This window comes from Crotalus tigris, unplaced genomic scaffold (assembly GCF_016545835.1).
Source record: "Crotalus tigris isolate CLP2741 ecotype Arizona unplaced genomic scaffold, ASM1654583v1 scf7180000017916.3911339, whole genome shotgun sequence".
Lineage (NCBI taxonomy): Eukaryota > Metazoa > Chordata > Lepidosauria > Squamata > Viperidae > Crotalus > Crotalus tigris.
The window spans coordinates 1,646,497-1,669,231 of record NW_024096718.1 but is presented as its reverse complement, the minus strand read 5'-3'; the positions used below and the strand labels follow the sequence as shown (position 1 = coordinate 1,669,231).

The 22,735-nt window shown below is 37.3% G+C and overlaps 1 protein-coding gene across 1 annotated transcript in view; it reads left to right on the top strand.

Moving 5' to 3' along the window:
• The window catches only part of TRHDE (thyrotropin releasing hormone degrading enzyme), a 423,265-nt gene that overhangs the window by 91,901 nt on the left and 308,629 nt on the right, over positions 1 to 22,735 (top strand). The window contains exon 3 of the mRNA XM_039344457.1: positions 18,195 to 18,321. Coding sequence (XP_039200391.1) covers positions 18,195 to 18,321 — 127 coding nt within the window. The remainder of the gene's footprint in view (positions 1 to 18,194; positions 18,322 to 22,735) is intronic.

The window sequence follows — 22,735 nt, the reverse complement described above, 5'->3', positions numbered from 1 at the left end:
AGCTTTTGATCAATTAGATTGGAAATTTTTATTGAAAGTTGTAGAGGAAGTGAACTTTGGAGACAAATTTTTGTGTGCTTTCAAGGCCATGTATCAGCAACAATCGGTGCAAATTATAATTAATGGGGGATTAACAGATGTATTTAAAATAGAAAAAGGTACAAGGCAGGGTTGTCCCTTATCCCCCTTGTTATTTGTATTAACAATCGAGATTTTACTTATTAAAATTTGAGATTCATCTAGATTAAAGGGAATAAAAATAAGTAAGATTGATTATAGGCTGAGAGCTTTTGCTGATGATTTGGTTGTGACGTTATCCCATCCAACAGATTCGGTCAGAGACTTGGTTGAAATTTTAGCGCAGTATGGACAGGTCTCTGGTTTTATTATTTATTTATTTATTTATTTATTAGACTTATATACCACTTTAAGTGCAAGCACTCTCTAAGCGGTGTACACCAGTAAGCAATGTGTATATATATATATTTACATTGCCCCCAACAATCTGGGTCCTCATTTTACCTACCTCGGAAGGAAGGAAGGCTGAGTCAACCTTGAGCTGGTGAGATTTGAACTGCTGACCTGCTGAACACAGTCAGCTAAAGTGGCCTGCAGTACTGCACTCTAACTGCTGCGCCACCTCGGCTCTTTTAAGGTGAATAAAAACAAAACTAAAATATTATTGAAAAATATGTCTATGAAGGGAAAAGATATTATAGTTGAAGCAACAGGTTATGAAGTAGTTAATAAGGTTAAGTATTTAGGAGTATATATCACAACATCTAATGGAAAATTGTATAAGAATAATTATGAACACTTATGGGTAAAAGTACAAAAAGATTTAAATGATTGGCAAAAATTACAACTATCATTGCTGGGGAGAATCTCAGTAGTAAAGATGAATGTTCTACCAAAGTTTCTTTTTTTGTTTCAGATGATACCTATCTTAAAAAAGGATGCTAATTTGGATGAGTGGCAGAAAGGTATCAATAAATTCATCTGGGGTGGGAAGAAATCAAGGGTAAAGTTTAAGATTTTGCAAGACACTCGAGAAAGAGGTGGACTTAAAGAACCTAATTTGAAATTATATTATTATGCGGCCATTTTAACTTTAGTAAGTGATTGGCTTAATTTAACAAATAAAAATATTCTTGCTGTTGAAGATTGGGATTTATTATATGGTTGGCATGCATATTTAATTTTTGATAAGAAAGTAGATCTGGTTTTTAAGTCACACATTTTAAGAAATGCTTTACTGCAAATTTGGAAGAAGTATTATTATAAGTTAAATTATAAAATACCTATTTGGGGGATTCCTGGACAAGCAATTCAGGGGGTTTCTAAGGGGGTGAATTTTGATAATATTTCATATAAAGAATTACTTATTTGGTCAGGTACTGATTGGCAACTAAAGTCTTCAGATTTGTTAAGGCAAGAAAATATTTTACAATCATGGTTTCAATATTTACAAATACTGGACAGGTGGACCTTAGATAAGAAAGTGAGAATCACCTTAGTAAATGAAAATTTGGTAATTCAGATTAAAGATCAGAAATATGCTCATTTTAAAAGAATTTATAATGAGTTAATAAAATTGGATTCGGAAACAGAGTTAGTAAAAGATTGTATGATTAAATGGGCTCAGAATATTCAGGAACCAATTTTATTGGATTTATGGCAGTTAATTTGGATTAGAAATGTTAAATTTACACAGGCTCAAAATTTGAGGGAAAATTTTTATAAAATGTTTTATAGATGGCATCTGGATCCTAAAAAGTTGTCTTGTATGTACCTGAACCTGCAACCTAAATGTTGGAGATGTGGTAGTTTGGATGCAACTTATTTTCATGTTTGGTGGACTTGTAAAAATATTAAAGCCTTTTGGATTATGATTTGGTGGAACATTCAAAAGGTTTTTAAGAGAAAGATTAAGTTTACTCCCCAATTATTTCTTTTGGGTATTTTTGTGGACTTTGATGCTAAAGAAACTATTTTAATGTTGAATTTAATAACAGCAGCAAGATTATTAGTGGGTCAATATTGGAAGAAAGACTCTCTGCCTTCTTTAGAAGAATGGGTATTTAAGGTTTCTAATTTAGCAGAAATGGCTAAAATCTCTGCTTATTTAAAGGATCATTCACAAGAGAGATATGTTATTGTATGGAGAAGATGGATAGAATATGTTCAGAAGAAATATGGAACTACAAAATTTCATTTATTTTATGAGTAATGGATTTGTTTATAAAATTATGATGTTAAAGTTTGAAGAGAGTTAAGGGTTAATATGATTTTGGTTATTGTATAATTAGTAAACTTAAGTAGATTATGTTTAATATGTTTGTATAACCCTGTACTTTGCTCTGGGAAGCTGGGGGCGAGGGGGGGCGGAGGGAGGGAGATGGGGGGGAGGATGGTTGGAGGTTAAATAGATCAGATAAGTAGAAATAGTTGTTGTTTTTTTGTATATAATATTGATGTTTTAACTTGGAGAGAGGAATTGCTCGGGCAATTCCCCTGGACCGCATCCAGAGTGAGAAGATAGGTGGAAGGGGAGAAGTAAGTAGGAAGGTTGAGGAGAAGGAGGAGAGGGGGAGAGTGAGGAAGAAGAGGGAAAGAGGGAAGTGAGAGAAGAGGTTAGAGGGTGGATGCGGTTTGGGGGGAAATGGGTGAGCAATACCGAAAGTTGTCTGTATAAATTTACTTTATTTTTTATCTGAAGTATTTTTTATGAATGTAATGAAAAACTGAAAATAAAAAATCTTTTACAAAAAAAAAAAAATTGCAGACAACACCTAGCTGGCAGGAATAGCCAACACTCCAGAAGACAGGCTTAAGATACAGGAAGATCTGGACAGGTATCTGGATTAGGTATTCTTTGGTTTTCTTGTTCTTCAGCTTCTTTTCTTTCATCTGTTCTAACTTGCTTGCATGTGATCTTAACTTGCTGATCTTATTTTCTAGTCTAACCTTCCATTTTTCTAGTGCACTGTTTGTTTGTTTTGCTTTTTTGTTGATTTTGCATCCCAGGTATTCAGTTATAACTGCAGCTGTGCTGTACATTAGTTGGTTTGTTTCTTGCAGTGAATTGGTGCTTATACTTGATATTGCAGTATTTGCATCTTGTAATACTTGTGCTAGCTGTTTCTTTGGAATAAACTTCAATGCAGGCAGCCTTATTCTGTTGTTTTTGTGCTAGATACTCAGTTATTCTTTGTTTCAATTATTTCATTTCTGTAGTTAGAGGGCTTTGTTCTTCCTGAGGAAGAGATGCCTGTTTTCCAAATGAGAACAGTTGTATATCTCTGCTGGATTCCTTCACTGCCAACTCCCCCTAGTTTGCCTCTACATTCTGAATTACTTCTGACAAAGCTTTGATTTCTTTGCCCTGGGTAAATCTTTGCAGTTCGTCCAATTCTGTTTCTGTGAATACTTTATTTCGTATTATAAATCGGGTTGATCTGCTAGTCTCTGTTCTGTTATTTCTGATTCCGAATGTTGTTCTTTCCAGAACTGGTGCATTCATTTTAAATATCTTCTGCTTGTTGGACTTGATCTAAAATAATTATTTCTTTGTTTTCAATCACTGTGTATTTGCAATGGGTAAATACCTTTTCTTCCAGTAGTTCTGCAGCTGCTGGCCCTGGTTGTTCAGCCAACAGTCCTGAGTCTGTAACCCATTTTTCACCAGATATCCAGGAACTCCAAAATCTAGCGCGGACCTTGTTAACCCGGGTGACATCTAAGCCAGTATGGCATTCTGAAATTTACGTCTCACCATATTTTTTATGGGAGAGACCCTCTTTGTCTGACTCCTCTGATGAGTCCTGTCCAGTATGGTTGAACCGCTGGCATAGCTCTCATCTTCCTCAGAGTACACAAGCCCCACAAGATAGTGCCTCACTGGGGGGGGGGGGATGATGATGATTATAATATTAGATTACCTCCATCTCTTTTTATTTTTCAAAAAGCCCTCAAATCCTGCTTATGCTGCCAGGCCTAGGGGGACCAGAGAGTTGTCCCAATTGCTCAATTTTATCCTCCCTTCACCCAGGGATGGTATTTTTGTCTTTATGCTATTTATTACCGTGACTTTTTATATGTTGGCAAAAGATAACTAACTACAAATTTATCAAAGTCTTCACTGTGTATTCCATGGTTGGTTGCTGTTTTGTCTTTGTTTTGATCTTTTTTTCTATTTAATCATTGTCCAATTTCTTCCCCATGATGCTGATTTTTATTACTGAAGCTTGGAAAGCCTTTGCATTTGGCTTTCGAGTAGTGTCATTGATGTTATTGATGTTTTTTTTCTCCAATTTTCTCATCTTCTTCGAACCTAGATTCCCTTAGTATATATTCAACATACAGATTGAATGGGATAAGAAATATAGAGTTTTGTTTCATTTATTTGCCAACTTGGAGTCAATCTGTTTCACCATGTTTTACCTGGAGTATGGTTTTCTGTCTAGTAATTTCATTTGAGACAACAAAATGTTTTGGAATTCTCATTTTCCTAAGGACATTGTACAGCTTGACATGTATGGTGCAATCAAAAGGGTTTTTTTCCTCAGTCATTGAAATAAACATTGATTTCATTTTCTATTCTTCTAACTCAGTCTCTCTCATTGTATGTTCCATGTATAGGAAACAAACAAACAAACAAACAAACAAAATGCAGCCTTGTTTCACTCTTTTGATAATTTGTAGTCTATTTGTTTTGCTATGTTCCATCTGGACTGCAGCTCCCTATCCTGGGTAGACAATTCTCATGATGTAAAGAAGTATAGATCTAACCTTCAGAGTAGTGAAGGAATGAGGAAACCATTAAGGGGAGACTGTCAAAAAAGATTATACAGTTCTGCAAAAGGAGAAACCATGAGGAAGAAACTGAAAGAAACCTGACTTTGACTTTTGGATAGGCTTTCAAAATCCTGCAATTACCTTATTATAATAAAGACCATTCCTGGAATCCTTGGAGTGCCTGTCTCTTGACCTTCCTCACTTCAAATACTTGACACGAGAGGGCAATAAGATGTTCTGGAATTTCTATTATAATAATGATATTTCACAGCTTGATATAGTTGACACAATAATCCTTCTGTAGTCAATAAAGTATTTGGTATTCTTTGGCCTTTTCCATTATCTATACAATTATGAATTGTGGTTATCACTGGTCACAAGGATAACAGAGTTTGGTAGGCATATAGCCCAAAGTCTCACGTTCCTTGGCATGTTCCTTGGCTTATAGTACAGTCAAAGAAGCTGTAGAAAAGCGTAGTAAGCACTCAGATAATCAGTGATAATTTTGAATTTGATTTATGGCACTTTTAACAGGCATTTTAATGTTCAGTAATACAGATTTTTAAGAAGAAAGTATGAATCCATATTCTGCTTTTTGACTTTTGGTTGTTATTCATATTGGCTGTATACACATTGATTATCCTTTAATTCTCAAACAAAGAAACAACAAAAGAAAGGGATAAGAAATAATGGAAGATAATACTATAAAAAGTCAACCAAGTAAAAAGCCAATATATAAAAAAATTCCACAAATTCTTGCTTGGAATAATTAGGAAATAACATGTTTCTCTGAAAATAAGACCCTGGATAGATAAAACTTCAAAAGAGGCATCAGGTCTTATTTACAGGGGGTGGGGTGGGGTGGGGCAGCACGGAAATGCCTCTGCAGCTGAGAATGGAGCTCTGGCCTCCATTTCACTGTCAGAGGCCTTCTGGAAGGCCTCTGACAGCAAAATGCAGGCTGGGGGATGCTATAAAACAAGTGGGCTGGCGTGGAGAGACAGGTGTCAATTCATGAGAGGCCTGGCTGCAATGGTAAGTGGGCATGTGGGGCAGCTCCACCTCCACCTCTCCCCACCCCTTCCTAGCTTGCTTTTTAGGTCTGTGCCTCACCCCCAAAATAGGGCTTATTTTTTGAGTAGGGCTTATATTAGGACCACACCCAAAAATCAAGTTAGGACTTATTTTTAGGATAGGTCTTACTTTTGAGGAAACACAATATAATACAAATGCAATAATGCTGATATAAAAATGACCTTATATACTTTTCTGCTGTGGTTTGCTTTAGATTTGTATACCTGGGCTGCAAAAATCTAGGACAATCACTACAGAAACAGAAAATTCACTGATGCTGCATAATGAGAGTCTGAATATTTGCAGTTTCTCCATTTTCTAATATCATTAAGAAATAATATTAGAAAGCTAGAAAGGGCAAGTAAAATTAGTGCGGGAGAAGAATAGTTCCTTTATGAAGAAATATTTTAGAATTTCTTTCTTAGGAAAAAATTGGGCAATGTGTGAATGTTGTAAAGATATTTAAAATTATGCATGTCATGAAAAATTACCTCCCTCTGTCAGAATTAGAATTTGAGATCATCCCTTGAAGCTAAATTCAGGACCGACAAGAAGTAGTATTCTTTTTATTCAACACATGGTAAAACTAAAATGGATTCACTGCATCAGATATTGTGTTAATTCACCTGTTTTCAGCTGATTAGATTAATTAATAGTTTCTAGTTTGTGACAGTGCCCACCTCTTAAATCTAAGGAAGCATTTCTAACATTCCTGCTGCTGCTATTGTTAACATTCCAAGAAAGCTACTTGCCTTCTTATCTTGTTAATAATGTAGACACCTGGTTGTTGATTGTGAATTGGCTCACAAAGGCCTTTGACCTAATCAAATAGCTCTTCCAATATATTTCTATTCAAAGAGGTAAATTAGACTGGAAAATATTCCCATACAGGTGAGAGATACAAATTTGCATATTCATTTCAATATCTACAGTATAGTTTGTAATTTGTTATAATATTTAAGAGGTTTGAGCAGTACATTTTTTAAAAAGCTTTGATGCAATAAAAAAAGATTTTGTCAGAAAGTTGGAAAGAATACTGAGCAACAGTCAAAAAAAGAGTAACACCACATAAAGCTTTGAAAGTGCCAACTTAATCTGAAGGGGGAAATAGTCGAAGGAAATTTTTGATACTAGTAAATTTTCTGTAGAAAATTTTCCAGCCCATTTTTCTGTTTCTAAAAATAAATGTGTGAAATAATTATATTTTAGACCAAAAGTAGTCAAAATAGCACCAATAGTCACCAGTGTATACCCAGGCACTAGTAGAACTAGTAGAACTTAGTGTCTACTAAGTTCCCTATCCTATCTGGGTTTTTTTTTCAAGGGCAATTTGATTGGTTATCAGTGACAGACACTTGCAGATATAGAACTTTTATTATATATATTAGAAAACTACATTACATTACTTTTTGACATAATTACCATTCAAATTGAGGCACTTGTCATAACATCTTACAAGGTTTAAAATTCCTTAGTAGTAGTCACTTGGTGCCAAATCTGGGCTATAGGGGGAGGTGATCAAAAATATCCCAACAGAACTGCTTCAAAAGTTCTTGGGTGCATCTAGCAATGTCCGGGTGAGCATTATCATGATCCAACATCACACCGGAAGTGGTGCCATAGAAAATCCAACCAAATGTGAAGATGCCAAAGGAGAACTACTAGTGAAGTTCATGGAACATGGTTCGACCATCAATTCAGAAGTTATGAAAACTGAGATGAGCCATCCATAACAAGCACTGGGGCATGCTGACTTCCGGTGTGCTGTTGGTTCATGATAATGCTCACCCACACACTCATATAAAAGTTCTGCTCTATTTCTAAAAAGGTGACAAACCATTTTAAAGAATCATTGTTTCCTTCCTTCCTTCCTTCCTTCCTTCCTTCCTTCCTTCTTTCCTTCTTCTTCATTCACTCAATTTCTACAACCATCCATACTTGCTTTTTATTTGCAAGTAAATTGCAAATTTGTTTGTTATCTAATTACTTCTATATATCTCATCTAAAAGCAAAAGCAATCAAATTAATTAGGCTGTTACCAAACTATAAAATCTTCAAATTATACTCAAACTGGGTGGTTGCAGCTTATTCATCTAACAGCCCAGAGTTGAAGCCAATACTTAAAGATAAGTTTTGTATCCATACTAATAAGGTAGCATCTGCTTTTGGACTTAATGTGTCAGGTACAAACAATCAGATCCATTTCTGAAGAGTTCAGTTAACTATTTTATAACACACAAAGCGGGGGCACAATGCCTCAGCAGTTAATGATGCTGAGCTTGTCAGTTGGAAAGCTGACAATCCAGGTTCGAGACCCAAGCGCTGCACAATAAGTTGAGTTCCTGTTACTTGACCCAGTTGCTACCTACCTAGCAAATGGAAAGCATGCAAATGTGACTAGATAGATACCACTTTTGTGGGAAGATAACAGTGTTCTGGGTGCCTCAGCATATAGTTATCCAGAAATGTCTTCTGACAATGTTGGCTCCCTCGGCTAAGAAATGCCCCCTAGAATCAGAAATGACTGGACAGGGAAACCTTTACTTTTACCTTTATAACACAGGAACTTTCTCAGAGTGGTGGTTTGCACCTGGACCAGACTAGATAAGATTCAATAGTATTCAAGGGGGTGAGATAAAATTTTGCTTTCTTGTGCCTACAAAGATATTCCAAACTAAGTCTCCACTTGCCTTCCCCCCCCCCCCAGCTTGGCCAGTCTCTCTCCAAAATAATGATTATCAATTTCTGTTAAGTTACCTTCTTTATTTTTCATGATTAGCCAAGAAAATGGGGTTAATTTATTAACAAATGCTAACATGCTTGTGCATAATAGCTTAAGTTAGAACAATGGTATTTTGGTTTGGACACAGGATCTTTGTAATGAAAAGATGTAGGTCTCAAATAAATGAATAAGTAATTGTTCCATTTTGGTAATTCATTCACAGTTACATCTGAAATATTACAAGTGAATGTATTGTCAAGATCTAAATTATATGAAAAAAATAAATAGATTAAGTAGATTGACCTCATTTTGAGAAGAAGTAAGAGTCTGGAATAGCATTTGATAGACTTTAGCAATGTTATGTTGTAATATATAAACTTTTAGTTGTCTAAGACAGGGGTCCCCAACCCCCATTCTGTGGATGAGTACCGGGCCGCAGCATGCCAGCAACTGGTCTGCACAAACAAGCAAAGCCCCATCCGTGAGATGCAGACAGCACACAAAACCACACATCCTCCGGTCCACGGAAAAACCTCTCTCCATGGAACCAGTCCCTGGTGCCCAAAAGGTTGAGGACCTCTGGTCTCTGATATTTTGCTCATCAAAAAGAACCATTACAAGGAATGGATGACTAATTATAATATTGATTTGGTCTCTTATTAATATCAAAGCTTGATAGGTGCTTCTAATTTACCAGGCTCTTCTCTCCTAGTAAGCCACTTTGACTTCCTTACAGAGAACAAAAATCTATTATACTAAAAATTTGTGCTTTTCAAAAAAATATTATGTAAGCAATATTCATATTTCATAAAATATAAATCAAAATCTGTGTAATTGGCAGGATATATTAATATATTACTACTAAGGTGGAATAATGTGGAATAATTAACAATCACTAAAATAATGATGCGTCTGCATAATTACTGGAATAATGCTGTGTTACTAGTATGTGACTAATCTAATGCGTATTGCACTTGGCTACAATGTATGTAGCAAACTCTCCATTGTATACCTGTGAGAAATGGACCTAATGTATTACAATGTGTATTAGAATGTGTAATCCTTTGTTTCCGAGAAAAAGAAAGTATAAAACTGAAGTCTGAACCCGCCCTCGGGGTTCAGAATTGCTTGTTGCTATAACTTCTGAAGCTGCGCAATAAATCTCTCTGCTAAACCCTCTGGAACTTGTAAGAGTCCTTGCGTTTTCCACAAGATTTATGGCGACTCCACCGGGACTTTTAGGAAGAGGCCGTTGACCTTCCAGATGGACTGCCCTGGTGGGTAGACTCTCTCCTAGCAATGACTTCTCCAAGCTGGCTCCATGGTCTTTGTCTATAGGGAGACCTCAACGGGAAGGGAGGGGAACTCACCCACCAGCGAAGCACTCCAATCAAGGATCCACTGAGGGTAGAAGACGGGTCTTTAATCCACGGAAGGGTCTGGAATGCCTGCAGGCAAGTATTGTAAAAGGGGATACCTGATCCTGTTTGGATCAGAAGAGGGGATTGATCACCCCATAGAAGACAAGGCAGCATCCTTAAGTCTTCAATAGGTAGGATTTTGTGGGCGGTTAAACCATCGCATTTCCTGAAGAGTGACTGTTGGAACGTCAGGCACTCCAGGTCGGTGGTAGTATGTTAGGGAGAAATGGGAGGAAACCAGACTAAGAAGGGCATTGGTCAGACTCCGCTTCAGTGTATGTTAGGAAATTTCAAAAAGGGTTTTTCTAGGGATTATGGGGACCCACGACCAAATCCAGCCATGTTAAAAAGATTCTGTGAATCTGAATGGACCACCTTTGGCATAGGGTGGCTCAAAGAGGGATCAGTGAATCTCGAACTTGTGGCACAGGTTCATCAAATTGTGACTTGAAGTGGTCATTGGGACCAATATCCCTATATAGACCAATGGCAGATCAATATTGAAGAAAAGCCTCGATGGTTAGCAAAGTGTCAGATAGAATGTGCTAAAATATATTTGGCAAGCCAAAAAGCCAAACCTCAGACAAAAGCTAAGATTTTGAGCCAGGAAGAAAGGGAGGAAGTTGCCAGGCCCCTGCCCTATGTTCCTAGAAGAGAAGAAGGGGGGATATATCAGCAAATTCCACCCCCTCCGGTTGAAAGAAATGAAGTCCACCTTCAACCAGAAGCTGATGTGAAAAGAAAGCTAAAAAAAGATTAAAACCATTCAGAAGAAAGATCAGGACTTGGATAGCGATGATAGCAAAACATCAGTTTCTAGTCGAACTAAAAGTAAGATGAAGGTAAAAACAGAAGAAATGATAGCCCCTCTAATAGATGCTCCAGTATGTTCCCTTTACAACCACTGATCTACTCAATTGGCATCAGCAATATGGACCATTTTCAGAAAAACCTCAAGAAGTAATAGACCTATTCTCCACCATTATTCAGACGCATAACCCCACGTGGGGTGATATGTAACAACTTATTTCTACTTTACTGGATATGGAGGGGAGAGAGAAATATAGGTTAGGAAAATTAAAAGTACTTGCCCGCCAACACCCCGATGGGGGAGTGAATTATCAGGCAAGCAGAGATACCGAAGCAGTAGAAGAAAGACCAGACTGGAATGCTAATGATGCACAACACCAAACTTTGTGTTTAGAAGCCCTGAGAGAAGCTGCAATTCATCCAGTTAATTATGCTGCGGTAACTAGTATTTGGCAAGATAAAAATGAATCACCAACTACTTTTCTCAGCTGACTGATAGAAGCTTATAAAGTAAACACAGGTCTTGATATGGAGGTGGCACAAAATCGCCCACTCCTAATTGAAAGATTTATCACCCAAAGTGCCCCAGACATAAAGAAAAAATTACAACGCATAGAAGGGGCATTAGGTAAAAATATAGCGGAGATCATGGAAATAGCTCAGAAAGTGTTCCATAACCGTAAAAAGGAAGAAGAACGTCAGATCAAAAAGAGAAAAAGAAGGTTGAAATGTTAGCAGTGGCCTTGGGGGAGGGATGCGTATTGGACCCAACCAATGTGCCATCTGTAAATGGGAAGGACACTGGCAAAGGGAGTGCCCCCAGAGGAATGGCCAACCTAGGGGACAATCTCGCCAGTATAGAAGAGGATGAGGAAGAGGATTTAGAGGGAGTTTCCAAGGAAGTTTCAGGGGAAGAGGGTGTCCAGCCTATCCCAGTCAGACGGAAGAAAGAGAAGAAAACATGATTGGCTTAGGCAACATGGAATGGGGAGACTGAAGAGGACAGGGTTCTATGGTCCCACCCCCGGAGCCCATTGTTAAAATACAGGTGGGAGGACAGATTGTCCCAATGTTAGTTGACACAGGAGCCACCAGATTGGTCCTAAACAAATGTATTGGCAAGCCATCAAATTAGACCATCCAAATTCAGGGAGTATCCAGAGAAACTCAATTTCAACCACTCCTGGAACCCCTAACATGCCAGGTGGGACAAGGAATCATTAAACATCAATTTTTATATGTCCCAGACTGTCCAGTCCCATTATTGGGAAAAGACTTGCTTAATAAGTTAAAAGCAACAATTTCCTTTGACAATGGGAAGCAATTAATTCAAGTGCACCACCCAGTGGAAGAAATATGGTGTTTGATGATAGTGACACAAGAAGAAGTAGGAGGTACTAAGTAGCAACAATTTAATGTCCACTCCTGTGGGGAGAGGATAACCCCTCTGGATTTGCGAAATATGCCACGCCCGTTATGGTGGAACTAAAACCACAAGTATATCCTGTTAGAGTGCCTCAATGATATTGTACTTCAGAGGCTGCTAATGCCATTCAAGAATTAATCCAAAAATACTTGATAGCAAAAATCATTAGAAAAATTCAGTCACCCTGGAATACTGCAATTCTACCTGTTTGTAAGCCCGACGGATAGTGGAGACAAGTGCAGGATCTCCGCCCCGTTAATAAATTGATCTTAACTCTACACGTGACTGTTCCTAATCCATATATTCTTTTGAGTACAATACCTGCATCCGCTAAATGGTTTTCAGTTGTGGACTTAAAGGATGTGTTTTTCACCATACCTTTAGCTGAGAATTGTCAGCCGATCTTTGCATTTTAATGGGCTAATTCAAAGACACAAGTTAAGACCCAATATACCTGGACTAGACTACCACAAGGCTTTAAGAATTCACCTATGTGTTTTGGTCAAGCTTTAGCCCAAGATCTTGCATATTTGAAGTTAGTCAGGCAAGAGGACTGTTGCCTTCAATATGTGGACAATGTTCTGATAATTGGACAAAACAGGGAGGATTGCTTTGAAAACACATCCAGACTGCTCCGAATGTTACAAGACTGTGGCTCCAAAAGGAAAGCACAATTAGTTCAAATGACTGTAATGTACTTAGGCTATGAGCTATCACAAGGACAAAGAACTCTGGGCCCTCAGAGAAAGCAAGCTGTGTTACAGATTCCCATCCCCCAAACAAAACAGGAAGTTAGAGCCTTTTTGGGAATTACAAGCTTTTGTAGAATTTGGATTCCTAATTTTGCTCTCACAGCTAAACCATTGTGCCAAGTTTTAAGGGGACCAGAAAAGGAACCTCTTTTGTGGCAAAAAGAGCAGACCCAAGCAATGAAACACCTTCAACAGGCTCTTACTACAGCACCGGCTCTAGGGCTACCTGATATATCTAGGTCATTTTCACTTTATGTCGATGTGAGACAGAATGTAGCTTTAGGAGTCCTTACCCAAAAGCAGGGAAATTGGAATCGCCCAATTGCTTATCTGTCAAAACAATTGGATATGGCGACACAAGGATGGCCACAATGTTTAAAAATTCTAGCAGCAGTTATGCTGTTACTACAGGAGGCAAATAAGTTAATCTTTTCTGCTCCAGTGGCTGTTTGTACTAGTCATGCCCTGCAGACAATTATTGACAATAAGGGACATTTATGGATTAGCAATCAAAGGATGCATAAGATACAGGCCCTTTTATTAGAAAATCCACAAGTTACACTGCAACAGTGCTCTACTCTCAATCCGACCACTCCTATGCCAATACCAGATTCAACTATGCCCGTGCATAACTGCATGCAAACAATAGAACTACAATATTCTTGCAGACCTGACCTTACGGACCAACCATTGTATAATCCAGACTTTCAGTGGTTTACTGATGGATCCAGCTTTATGGATCAAGGAATTAGATACTCTGGTTACACAATTGTTTCTCAAACTACAACTGTAGAATCAGCACAATTACCCAACTGAGCAAGTGCACAATTTGCAGAATTATATGCCCTAACCCGAGCATTAGAAATAGCTGCAGGAATGATTTTAAATGTATATATGGACAGTAAGTATGCATTTTTGACATGCTGCAATCTACAAAGAAAGAGGATATTTGGACTCCACAGGCAAAATCATCCAATATGCAACTTTGATTAAAAGACTTATTAAGGCAGCTCAACTACCGTCTAAAGTTGCAATCATCCATTGTCCTGGACATCAAAAAGACTCAAGCCTTATTACCCAGGGCAATAGGAAGGCAGACAAAGAAGCCAAAAGAGCTGCGTTAGAAGGCCCCCCCTTCAGTTGGATGTCACCAGGTTCATGTATTTAGACACTTACTTAGAACAACTTGATCCTACATATACAAAAGAGGAAAGCCAAAAGTTGAAGCAGGATGTACAAGCCGAACTGGTTAAAGGCTGGTACACCCTTCCTGATGGACCCATTGCTGTTCCTCTTGCGCTTGCCCACCCCCTTATTTTTCAGGCCCATAAGCAACATCATTTGGGAAAAACTGCATTATTACAGCAGCTTGAATGATTTTTCTATCTTCCCTTTGCTTCTTCGCTAACGGCACAAGTATGTTCTCAATGTTCCATTTGTGCCCAAACCAATGCATGCCAAGGACCGGTAGTACCACCTGGTCAACAACCAATCACTTATTTTCCAATGGACTATGTCGTTATTGATTTTACTGATATGCTTAGGAGTAAGAAATATGTAGTCCTATTAGTTATAATCGATACCTATTCAGGGTGGGTTGAGGCCTTTTCGACTGTAAATAAGAAAGCTATATAGGTTGCCAGAATTTTTCTTAAAGAAGTTGCCCTTCTAGGATTTCATCAGATAATGGCCCTGAGTTCATACCTCAAATTAATAAGGCTTTAGCCCAGGCATTAGGAATTAAGTGGAGATTCCATTGTGCTTTCCACCCCCAATCGGCTGGTAAGGTGGAACGTGCTCATCGCCCGATTAAAACTTACCAAATTTTGTTTGGAAACTCATCTCCATTGGCCAGACATTTTGCCTATGGTTTTGTATGCAATCAGACTGGCCCTCGCACTAAATTACAACTTAGCCCTTATGAGCTCATGTTTAGCTGTCCCCCTTGTCTACTTAAACCTGACAGTCAGGGCTGGCTGGACTTGGCTCATAAGGGAGGAATAGACCAACAGAAATTGTTACATCAGTTACAGCTTCATAATTTAGCTGTTTCAAATTTGCGCCATTATATGATAGAACAACAACCCCCTCCAGTGGTCACGGCAACACATGGGTTCAAACCAGGAGATAGAGTATGGGTAAAACACTGGAAATCAGATCCCTTGACCCCAAGATGGAAAGGACCATATACTGCTGTCATGTGTTCTCCTTTGGCAGTGAAAACCTTGGAGGGAAAGTCCTGGATCCACTGGAGTAGATTGAAAGCAGCTGCACCTGCCGATCCAGTAACTTACAAGGTGGATAAAACTGACAAACCTTTAGTGTTAAAATTTACAAGAAATACACCCTGTCGAACCCTACCGGCAACGGGTTCTCAGCACACGGTGTGAACATCAGACCTTGCTGAGACACTCCGGAAGCTGTCTCTCTATGCACGGTGGAAGACATGAGGATTCTACAGCTCATAATATCTGTTAGTTATTTAATATGGGGAATATACACACACATCCCTACACAAATCAGTGCAATGGCTACACGAGAGGTCATACTGCAGAAACCCTCTAATAGAAAACTATTGAGTAGTAGACACAAAGAAAGAACAGAAACACAGGGAAACCAGGATTGTCAAAACTGCATCAAGATTACAAAACAAGGAAGCCAGATAACTAAGACTATGATTTATCATACAATGAAACCGGAAGGGTGCCAAGATAGCTCCCTTAGCTCCTGTACATACAATAGAACTACATATAAAGTTAGTAGAAAAGGGGTTCAAGATCAGTGTTATAACCCGAAGTCTAATCTTGATAGTTGGGCCTTACAAATCTGAACACATAGAACAGCCAGGAGCTCTAGGGACCAGGCACTATTAGGGATCTCCCAATGGAAATCCAACGCACACTTCAGTTTTAGCGTCACCTTTGATATTTGTAAGGCAGCTAATTATTGGGCTGCAATAGATGGTTGCGGAGGGATCAGTCAAATCCACAGCTATATCCCAAACCATAAGTACTTGTGCCCACCAGATGGGTGTGCAGTCTCCACGGTCAGATGTAAGTGGTGGTCATGTATTAAGTGGCATACCCAAGACCCAAAGGAGATGGAGCACATCTTGTTTGAAAGAATAATGCAAAAGCAGACTCCTGTGGAAGGGATAACTGTAATTTGGTGACTCTCACAGTCATGAATGGCAGTTGGTTCCTGGAACAAAATAAATGGAAAAGACGAAATTGGATGTTTGGGATAGGAATAGATGCCAATGGCTACGACCCAATATCAGAGGTAGAAATCAAAATTATAGCTGCAACCAAAAGATCAGAACAAAAATCATTAGTTTGGTCATATTATGAGGAAATGGAGAAACTAAATATTTCTGAAATACCTAGACATGTAACCAATACATTTGTTAAGTTAGCTGAAGATATTGCCCATACTTTAGACATGTCCAACTGTTTTGTGTGTGGTGGAACAAGTATGGGAGAAAAATGGTCAAACTAGCTCATGTTCTGGTGCAAACCTGGAAAGGATTTAATTTGGAAGACATATTTTCAGGATGGTGGCCAAAGTTACCAGGCCTACAAACCATCATAATTATAGCAGTCTTGTTAATTCTAGGATGTATTTTGATTCCCTGCTTACTCCCCTGTATTGTAGTAACGATTCGAAGGATGTCAGAAAGTACAGCCCAATTAACTTCAAAACATGAAACAATGTTAGCTTTATGGGAATATAAAATGTTGCCCTCTAAAGATCCTGAATTGGAGATAGAATGATGGAAGTTTTAGCAGGAAAACTTCCAAAGGGGGGAATAAGGTGGAATAATGTGGAATAATTAACAATCACTAAAATAATGATGTGTCTGCGTAATTATTGGAATAATGCTGTTAGTAGTATGTGACTAACCTAATGTGCATTGCATTTGGATACAATGTATGTAGCAAACTCTCCATTGTATACCCGTGAGAAACAGACCTAATGTATTACAATGTGTATTAGAATGTGTAGTCCTTTGGTTTTGAGAAAAAGAAAGTATAAAACTGAAGTCTGAACCCGCCCTTGGGGTTCAGAATTGCTTGTTGCTATAGCTTCTGAACCTGTGCAATAAATCTCTCTGCTAAACCCTCTGGAACTCGTAAGAGTCCTTGCATTTTTCACAAGACTACAGTTCTTATAGTGGGCAATTTTAATGTTGTTTACATTTAATTGTGAAAATATATTATTACAATTAAATCATCTATACTGATATGATAGAATTATGACAGAATGTACACATATGCATACACCTGCACCTATATCTATAATTACACGTACACATACAAATTGTCATGCCTCTGTCTGAGCCTGAATCTGCGGAGGAAAATGAACTGGAATGGGATCCTATGGAGGCCAAGGGAGAGGTGTCTGTGGCTTCAGAGGAATGTGGGGAAGAGCAGGCCAAGGCAGGCCAGGGCCCTTCAGGATTGAAACAGGAGGAACAAGAGAGGCAGAGTTCAAGCAATGAGCAAGGGCCACCCCCACCTTATCCTAGAGCATAGAGAGTGGAGAGAAGGAGGGAAGAATGCAGGCAGGCTCAATTACTCAGGAGGAAAGCATCCCTCCCTTCTCCACAAGGAACACCTGGAGATTGAGATTTAAGGAGAAGCTGTGGGGAGGGGCATTTGTTGGGAACGAACACTGATTCTTGGAGTGTTGTGTTTTGTTGCTGATCTCTTGTTCTGTGACTTCTGTTTGGAAACCTGGAAACTCGAACAATTGGATTGACTGACCACATTACTTGAATGTTTAAAGACCTCGGACTGTATTTTGGATTCTCTCTTTTGAAAATTGCTCAGGCAAGCTAGGATTCAAACAGACTCGTTAAGTTTATGTTTTCCTCCTTGTTATCTTTATGGCTTTGAGTACTTTCTTATGCTAATCAGACTGTATTTGAACCTTTCAGCCAGAGTTGGCTGAAGAAGTGTGTGTGTTCTTTTGTTGGAGGCTTGCCAGAAAACATGGGAGCATTTGGGGAAAATTTGGAGCAATAAAAGAACTGTTTGAATTGCCAGCTGACTGCATTTGCTCTGTGCTGTGCCCTGGGTCATCACACACATACACATACACATATACATACAACCAATGCTTTGATTACTTCAGCAATCCTGAAAATATTATGATCGAGCTTTTATTTTGTTTTCTTTTGTTTCCAATAGGTACGATTGTATGCAAGACCTGATGCCATTAGAAGAGGATCCGGGGACTATGCTTTAAACATTACACAGAGATTAATTGAGTTCTATGAAGATTACTTCAAAGTACCCTATTCCTTGCCAAAATTAGGTAGGTTTTTCAGTTAAAACTGAGCTTTTCAAGAGGAATAAAATGTATTACTGTTGTTCTAGGTTGAAGAAAGCCAAAGTATAATGTTTGAATCTTCACTTGTTTTGGAATCTATGAGGCCAAGATCTAGGAAATGTATTATTTAGCAGACCTACAATAGTATTTTCTAATGCTCAACCCTAGGGATTTTAACTTCTGGAATTCAGACCTTCCTTTTTTAAAGCACATATCTGCAAGGTACGACCATTCTTAACTAATGAGTAATGTTATGGCAGGCATTACTCTGATTGGTAATGTTGCAAATGGACAGTTTAATCATTTTATAAGATGTGGTTTACTGCTTTGTCATTTGTATTGTGCTTACGTTTTCATAAACTTTTGTCATAACATTAGGCAGAAAAATCTACTAGCAATGTCAGAAAGCTAAAAAAACGTATTATCTTTGTAATTTGCAGTAAAAAACCTTATATTTAGAACTTTAAATAACTGAAAATATTGGAAGACTAGTAGAATAAATGCAACTGTTTCATTTTTTATGATTCAATTAAATATAATCTTTCAGTGTATTCTCTAGACAATCTTTCCCCAGGGTCTTCCAGCTGTTTTGGAACTGTGATTCCTAGGCATACTATCTAGAAATTATAACTACTGCAATTGTATTACTTTAGCATCAAGTTATATTATTTATTTATTTAATGTGTTTTTCAAGGCACTTTGCATTGTAGATTTTCTGCATAACAAATACATATACATAACAAATACAAATACATTTTTATTTAGGACATGATTCAAAATTGGCTGTCAGGATTTCTGATTCTTGCTTTTAATACCATACTATGGCAGAAATTCTTTTTGTTATACAGTATATATATTTGGTGCAAAGATTCTGCACTTAAATTATTGTCTAGCACAATCAAAAGATATTTTATTAGTTTTAATTGTAATGAAGTTCAAGAAGTCATCTTAAAACTAGTTCAAAATGCTTGTCTTGTAATAAACGTTCAAGTATGAATTCAAAGTATCATTTCAAAGTTTTAAAGAATAAGCTTGGAAAATGGAAATTTGAGCAACTTCTTAAAGCAAGCTCCTCCAACCTGGAGTAGTCTAGATATTTGACATAGAATTGTCATCTTAAACAAATCAAGGACACCGACTTGGGAAAAAAATAAACTTTCTTCATGAGTACATATAGCAAACAAGATTTAATAAATTATTTCTGGTCTGGAGATTGCAATAATGATCCTTTTTGGATGTTGATTTTTTTTCAGTCATTTATATTTCATCAGTATTCTTCTTGTGTCCTTCTATTTTCTTAAATAAGTATGTAGCAAGCAGTGGTGTGGTTTACAGTTACAGAGTAATTTCTCTGCTTGTGTGGCATAGTAATTTCAATGTGGTTAAAATAAAAACAATTTATCTGAGAAGTATAAAATATTCATTTTTTTCCAAATTGAATAACAAAATATGAAAGTAATGTGATTTGAAAATAGAATTTTAATTATTGAAGTTTCCAAACCATTCACAACATTTCTCTATAAGCAAAAATGAAATGATATAATTCACTTCTGAATTTTGTATCAAAAAGATATTTAGGTAGTATTAAAAAGAAAGGCTAGAAACAATAGCAGTCTCAATAAATTAACAATAAATGATTACTTAATGTAAATGTTCTATATTTATATGTAGAAAATCAGTATTATCATGAATTTTCATTATTTGCAGTATGCATGTGGAACTTTTCAAAAATTTGCATGTGCAGTGAAAGCTGACGGTGGAATTTATTAATTCTAAATAAATAAATGTGAAGTTGTATAACAATATACTAACTAGCATGTTTTATATCAGTATTTGTTATAATACCTGTCATAAAGTGTTTATTTAAAATTTGACTAGTGCAAATACTGTACTTATCAAATCATCTTTTATGTCTTCTTGCTCTTTAGTAGCCTATGTATGACTGTCTGCATATACTATTATTTTGTATGTACAAAACACTGCTACTCAGGTTTTTTTCAATTTAACAAAGCATGTGTGTGATTCCTTCACTACCCCATCATGAATAGAACACTCCCAATATATGAAAGAATAAAAGTGCACTTATATTTTATTTAAGTATTTAAATATAATTAGATAAAACAGCATCTGTTCTGAAAATTCAGACATGTGAACAAAGTGATGGGTTGAAAGCTTAATCTGAAATCTGTGTAGCTTTGATGAACAACTAAACCATATATTGCTAGAGTGTCTGTGGTCTCTTGAGAATATTTTGGAAATGCTTTAGCTACTTCCAGTGGGTTAAGTGCTTAAAGTAAAAACTGACCAAATCTTTGGAAGTATTTGAACCAAAGACAGTCTTCATTAGAGTTCTTTTATTCATCAGTATTTGAATGCTTGATTTAGGAGAGTAACACTTTCATGTAAGGCTGCTAGTGATTGCCTTTTTGTTAACTTAATAACTTCTCTTCTTGAGCAGAAATTATTATGACTTCTGGATGTCAGATTCTGATGGGAAATAATGACTACAGCTCTAAAACCTGATATCTAAGGACTATTACCTTAGGTCAGGTAGAACTTTAAGAATTTCTAAGATATTTTTTTCTGAACTATGGTTTGGATGAAGTGATGGGAGATTTTATGTGAGAGTTTTTAGAAAAAGGTGAAATATATAGGTTGAGAAGGGCACATCCTTTCTATATTCACAGTTCGGTTGTGGACTCCATGCTTTTGGGTGCAGTATCAAATATCAAAAGAGTCTTCAGGTTAATATCTCACTTGATGTTTTGTTTTGTTTTAAGAGGAAATATCACTATAGTCCCTTATACAAAGCCATACCTGTGCATTGTTAACCAGGCTGATAAGCCCTCCTGTTTTTGCAAAGAATATTTTCATGGTGTCCTGTAAGATGGAGAAAGATTGAGTTCTCCCTTCCACATCTGCAATGGTTTCAAATAGTAAGAATGGCGGCTATTGCTGCTTTATTTCATGCTAGGCAAAGAGATTGGCAGTAGGCCAGTGATATCACTATACTGCACTTATTTTTCTAAGTTATTCTTAACATGGTGAGGCTATTCTTCAACAAGTACCATGGATCAAGGATGAAAATGAAATTTTATTTCATATATGTTCAGTGTTAACTGAAATGTCTACATTCTCTCTTCAGTTTCTATAACAACTTTCCCTTTCTAATCCAAATGGTATTAGTTTTTAGTATTTTTTGGTACTTCCAAAGAGCAACAAAGGAGCATCTGGCTGAGGGATTCCATATAGCCATCTCCACAGGGGCATAAATGCTGCTGAAGAAGGTTTTATATTGTGCCCACCGGACTGGGGAGGAGGGTGCATTCAATCTGGCCAAGATAAAGACCCAGTGAAATTTCAGAATTAAAATTATGGAGATAAGTTAATGACAGATGGCCATTCGAAAAAAGTCCATGAACAGTGGGATTTACACTGTTTTAAAAATCAATATCCCAGATATATTACTTAAGGTCACTTCTGGCAGAAACCATTTTAAATTAATCTGATTAACAAGTGCTAACTCAAGTTAGCAGTTTAAGTTAGTATATTTGTATTTTTAAATAATGTATGTATTTGACATATTATCCCTTATTTTTCCTTTCTTGGAGAAAATGCTTTATTACTATCTTGTTATTTATTGACCATGAATTATGAGTCTGCACAAAGCTCCATTAACCTTGACTTCTGGTTTGATGTCACAGTGTGACTGGCACAGGAAGATGTGGCTCTGTCTTCCACGTTTGATTTTGCCCAACTGGGAACCCTAAAAAGGGTCAAAAATCACCCTGAAGAGGCAACAGAGAAAGAGGAGGACCCTTGTTGATTGCGGGAGGGTGGTGGCCTTCCGTTTGATCTGAGGAATCCCTCCAACCAGCGGGGGAAAGACTGGCTACATTCGTGTGGCCAGTCAGAAGCTGCTGAAACCGAAGAAAATAAGCATTAACCAGGAACCTTTGAGCAATGTGGATGGGACTGGGTAAGACCCTATGCTCTCTTTATGATTTTAAGACTTTTTCCTGGGAAAAAACCATCCAAAGCAAAGAATCCTCCCCAATGAGAGAGGGAAGGGGAATTTCCATCCCATTCCCTAAGGAAAAGAAAAGCGGCAAATTAATTGCTTGGGAGAAAACAGAGAAAATTACAAGATTAATTTGGAATCAATACACATATATAACTTTGAAATTTGGGGACTAAAAGTGCTTTGAGATTTTTTTTTTTAAAAAAAGAAACTTAAAAAGCTTGTAATATAAGTTTGGATGTAAAAAGCTGGAAGATGGCATTAACAAAATCTAGTGATGAACTACAGCACTACAATTTATTATGCCTAAAAGAAACTTAGCTGGAAGCCCAGACTCAGATAAAACTCTTATTGTTTCAGAAACTTTCACTTTTGAAG